Genomic DNA, 4,020 nt, shown 5'->3' on the forward strand with positions numbered 1-4,020 from the left:
GTATGGAGGACCAGAGCTACGAGACAAGGCTACTAAATTTAAACATGTTCACATTGGAGGTGAGGAGATTAAGGGGGGATATGATCTCCATGTACAAAATGTTCAATGGTGGCAGCAACATTAGCGATAAACTGTTTAAAATTAACTCCATTACAAAAACTAGAGGCCACCACCTAAAATTGGTGGAAAAAAAATTCCAGCACAAGGGGCGAAGGGGGTTCTTCACAGTAAGATCAGTTAGGGTCTGGAACTCACTGCCACAGACAGTGATTTCAGCAAAGAATGTGGAATTGTTCAAGAAACTTTTGGACGATTTCTTAAGGGACCGTAATATACAGGGGTACAGGTACTCCTAGAATGAGATCCTAATAGGTTGGACTTGATGGACTAATGTCTTTATTCAACCTCAAATACTATGTAACTATGTAACTATGTAAATGAAAGTTCAGCTTTATCCTAAAAACTGTGTTTATTAGGCATATTCACCTCTACATTCCTGAGAGACATTGTTTGATGCCTTGAAACTCCTATCCAACAATTGGATAAGTGCCTCACCCCCTACCAAAGACACCTGGATCTCTAAAATGAACTTTACTATACCTTTCAAAAAAATGTATTGAACTACACAGACTTTGCCTGATAAAGTTCCATAAAATATAGAACAAAGAAATGACTCTCTTCTCAACATGTTACCCATTAGATCAAATACCCTTGTTTATGTACCTTTGTTTACAGTAAATTCACCAAAAAACCTTTACTATCACTCAAGAACTTCCATTAGGAAACTTCTAAATTGAACCATACAGTATGTCGGTCATGACGTTCATTGGACCTAGGAAGGTTTTGTAAAATAAGTGGTCCAACAATAGTAAACATACACAGTATGACATAGTAGCAAAAGTAATAGTGAAACCTTATTCTTTGTTTCTGTTGTTACCTTTGTTTACGTTCCTGAGAAGAACAAAGTAAGCTTTTAGATCCCGACTTTTTATACTTGGAAAACAATATTACATTATGCTTTTGCTGTAACATACTTGTGCCACTATGTTATATTCAGTTTGTCATTTGGGGAATTCTGAGGATTATGTAGGAATCATATTGCCCTCCCTTTTTTAATTCCCACGTTAATGCTGTTTTTTTTAATTTAATAAAACTCTATATAATTACCATAAATAGGACTTTTTCAAGCACATAGGTGGACACAAGACATGGATGAGGGGCATTCTCATTAGACATAGATGAGGGACACTCAAGGTTCAGAAGGGATAGTCATGGATCCTTTGGGTACTCAAATGTGGATCTTTTCATTTTTCTGGTATTCTTGCTTTACTATTTTAAGTCATTGACCTGGAAATAGCATGTGGCTCTGAATTCAAGACTCCTGATTGGCATTCTAGTTCTAGGTTAAAAACTCGGAAAGTATGGAACTCAACAAAGGTGACCTTTGAAAACTCAGCATAGACAGCCTAGAAAAAAATCAGCATAGGCAACTGCGTGAATGTGAGCGATAAATCTCGGGGTATTGTGGCACTTACCAAGAATGTTCAGTACATAAACCTTAGTGTCTTCACCAGCGATATTACGAGCCAGGCATGTGTAGCGGCCAGAGTCGGAAGGTTGCACTGATGTAAGATGCACAGAGCTTCCATCTTGGGACAGCCTGACCAGGTAAAACATGAAGGTGTAAAACTAGGTAAAACACATACACATAGAGCAACATACTCAGGAACGTAGTAGTATACGAACAGACCGCACTATCCAGAGAATTCCAATACTTCAGACTTTATTGAAATTCACAGCAAATCCAGTATAACAGTGAATAAAGGTGTATAAAGCAGCAAATACCACCACAGCACACCCCCAACCAGCTACAACCTCTCACATGTTTCATCTATACTTATTCATAGAGGTTAACCTAGGGACTTCTCTGCACCTGATCTATCTTAGATCTTAGCGATTTTGCAATTGCCTTTAAGGATGATTTTAAAAACTTGCTCTTAGCAAACAACGAGTTATCAGTTTTTTTAAAGGGGCCGGGGCACCCAAAATTAATATTTTCAATATAGTTGGAAATTGGGGGGCTGTGCCATAGTTATCAACTGTGTTCCTGTTCACCTGGGAACTTTGGGTGTTCCTATCCACTTTTGTGTATTGCAGCTCCTCCTGTTACATTTTCCATAATATAAAATTCAAACAAATCCAGGAGGGAGAGTGGGAACCCCTCCTAATGGGCACAGTGGGTGTGCAGATTTGGGATCTCAGTGCACAGCTCTCACCTATAGAATCCACGATAGATGCTTTAACTCTCAATCATCTAACAAAGGGTCACTTCACCCACAACTAGTTTAGTTTAAGAATAGAAACCTCAGAGAACTGTAGTCAGCACTGTCCCTATTTGACTTACCGCATGTGTGGAGCTGAGACAAGATCCAGGGGTCTTCCATCCTTCAGCCACACAATCTGGGGTGAGGGTGTTCCCTCTGCTTTACATTCTAATGTCACCTCCTGTTTCACGTGAATGCTTCGCTCACTTGGCATTTCAGATCCAATGATTCTCGGAGCCACTATGTAAAAAAAAAAAGAACTTTTCCTACCATCATACCAAGCATATTATTACGATACACCCCTGGATGTTTTACAGTTCAGGTAATTGTAAAGGCTAAGATGGGTGCAGAATCATTTGTTTATTTCACAATATCTGGAACATTACCCGAACTATTTTGCTTTATAATTGTGCTGGAAGATTTTTATTTTGAAAAGCAGCGAACTGGCCATACCACTGCTTTATAAACCACCCCCTTGGTGTTATTCAGGCTCATACCTTGTATCAACAGCAGGAAGTCCTTGTGAGCCTGAGATAAGTGGTTCTGCACTACACAGCTGTAGTGGCCCGCATGTGAGGGCTGTACTCTGCCAATCTGCAGTCGACTGCCTCTGATGATCACTCCCCAATCTCCAACATGCTCTGAAAAAAACCACAACAAACAAGTGTTTTGATCAAATACACTCATTTTCATTTACTAGTAGTCCTGTTCAGTCCTTACACTATAAAGAGTATCTCCAGGAAAAATGAAAAATGCCCACCGACACCTTGACATTTAATAAATGCCAAATTTGTCTGGATTAGGTGTTAACTGCAGTATTTATAGTAACCATCAAATGTAAGCAGGTGACTCTGTCTGATCAGTCTCCAAGTAAAATCTTATTGGCCAGTTTGAATTTAATTTGACCCATAGATATTATTTTACCCATGACAGGGCCAACATGGAGGTGGGGGGCTTCCCATACAGATGCACGCTCTTATCTAATCTTTAATGAGAATGTGTAGTTTTCCAATTCTTTTTTTTTTTTTTGGACAAATTTGGAGAGATTAGTTGAACGTAACTGTCCTACCAGTCTGTTTCTGTATTAAAAAAAAAAATGTTTCAAAGTTTAATTACTAATTATATACTCTACGGACAAGAAAGCATTTATATTTTTCCATTACATACTCTGTTTTGCAGTGCTGCACAATAGCTGTATTTTAGTGTTGAATAGCTGCAGAGAGACCGCTGCTCTCACACAAAGCAGAGCTCTATATCTCTCCAGCCCACAATTCTGCCACATGACTTTGTGAAGTTTCTGTAGATTTTTTCCTACATATATAAAACTAAGCCAGCACTGTATAATTATGTGCAGCACTCTCGATTTAACAATTTATTTTCTCCTGATGGTACAGTTGGGCTTTAAACAAGGAGGGAGGATGAATATAGTGGCTTATCTACTGTCATTAGAGTCTAGGCTACAAATGTCTACATTTAATAGAATATAAATGATGGAAGAGCAAGATTACAAAACGGTCACATCAAAAATTATTTCAAGGTAAAATAACTATTCAAGGTATCTGATCACTAACAATATACAATACATTCCCTTTAAAGAAAACATTGTATTGTCATAATTCAAACAATTATAACACCATCTAATGACTGTGGCTAGCTTAATAACTTCTGTACTCCTGTGGGTAGGGGGGGGGGGGCG

At 38.5% G+C, this 4,020-nt stretch overlaps 1 protein-coding gene across 1 annotated transcript in view; it reads right to left on the reverse strand.

The window, feature by feature from the left end:
• Positions 1–4,020, reverse strand: part of HMCN2 (hemicentin 2) — a 196,004-nt gene that overhangs the window by 34,064 nt on the left and 157,920 nt on the right. The window contains exons 63-65 of the mRNA XM_018564746.1: positions 2,822–2,965; positions 2,405–2,564; positions 1,536–1,660 (exon numbers count right to left, since the gene is read on the reverse strand). Coding sequence (XP_018420248.1) covers positions 1,536–1,660; positions 2,405–2,564; positions 2,822–2,965 — 429 coding nt within the window. The remainder of the gene's footprint in view (positions 1–1,535; positions 1,661–2,404; positions 2,565–2,821; positions 2,966–4,020) is intronic.

This window comes from Nanorana parkeri, unplaced genomic scaffold, assembly GCF_000935625.1.
Source record: "Nanorana parkeri isolate BGI_ZX_2015 unplaced genomic scaffold, ASM93562v1 scaffold778, whole genome shotgun sequence".
NCBI lineage: Eukaryota > Metazoa > Chordata > Amphibia > Anura > Dicroglossidae > Nanorana > Nanorana parkeri.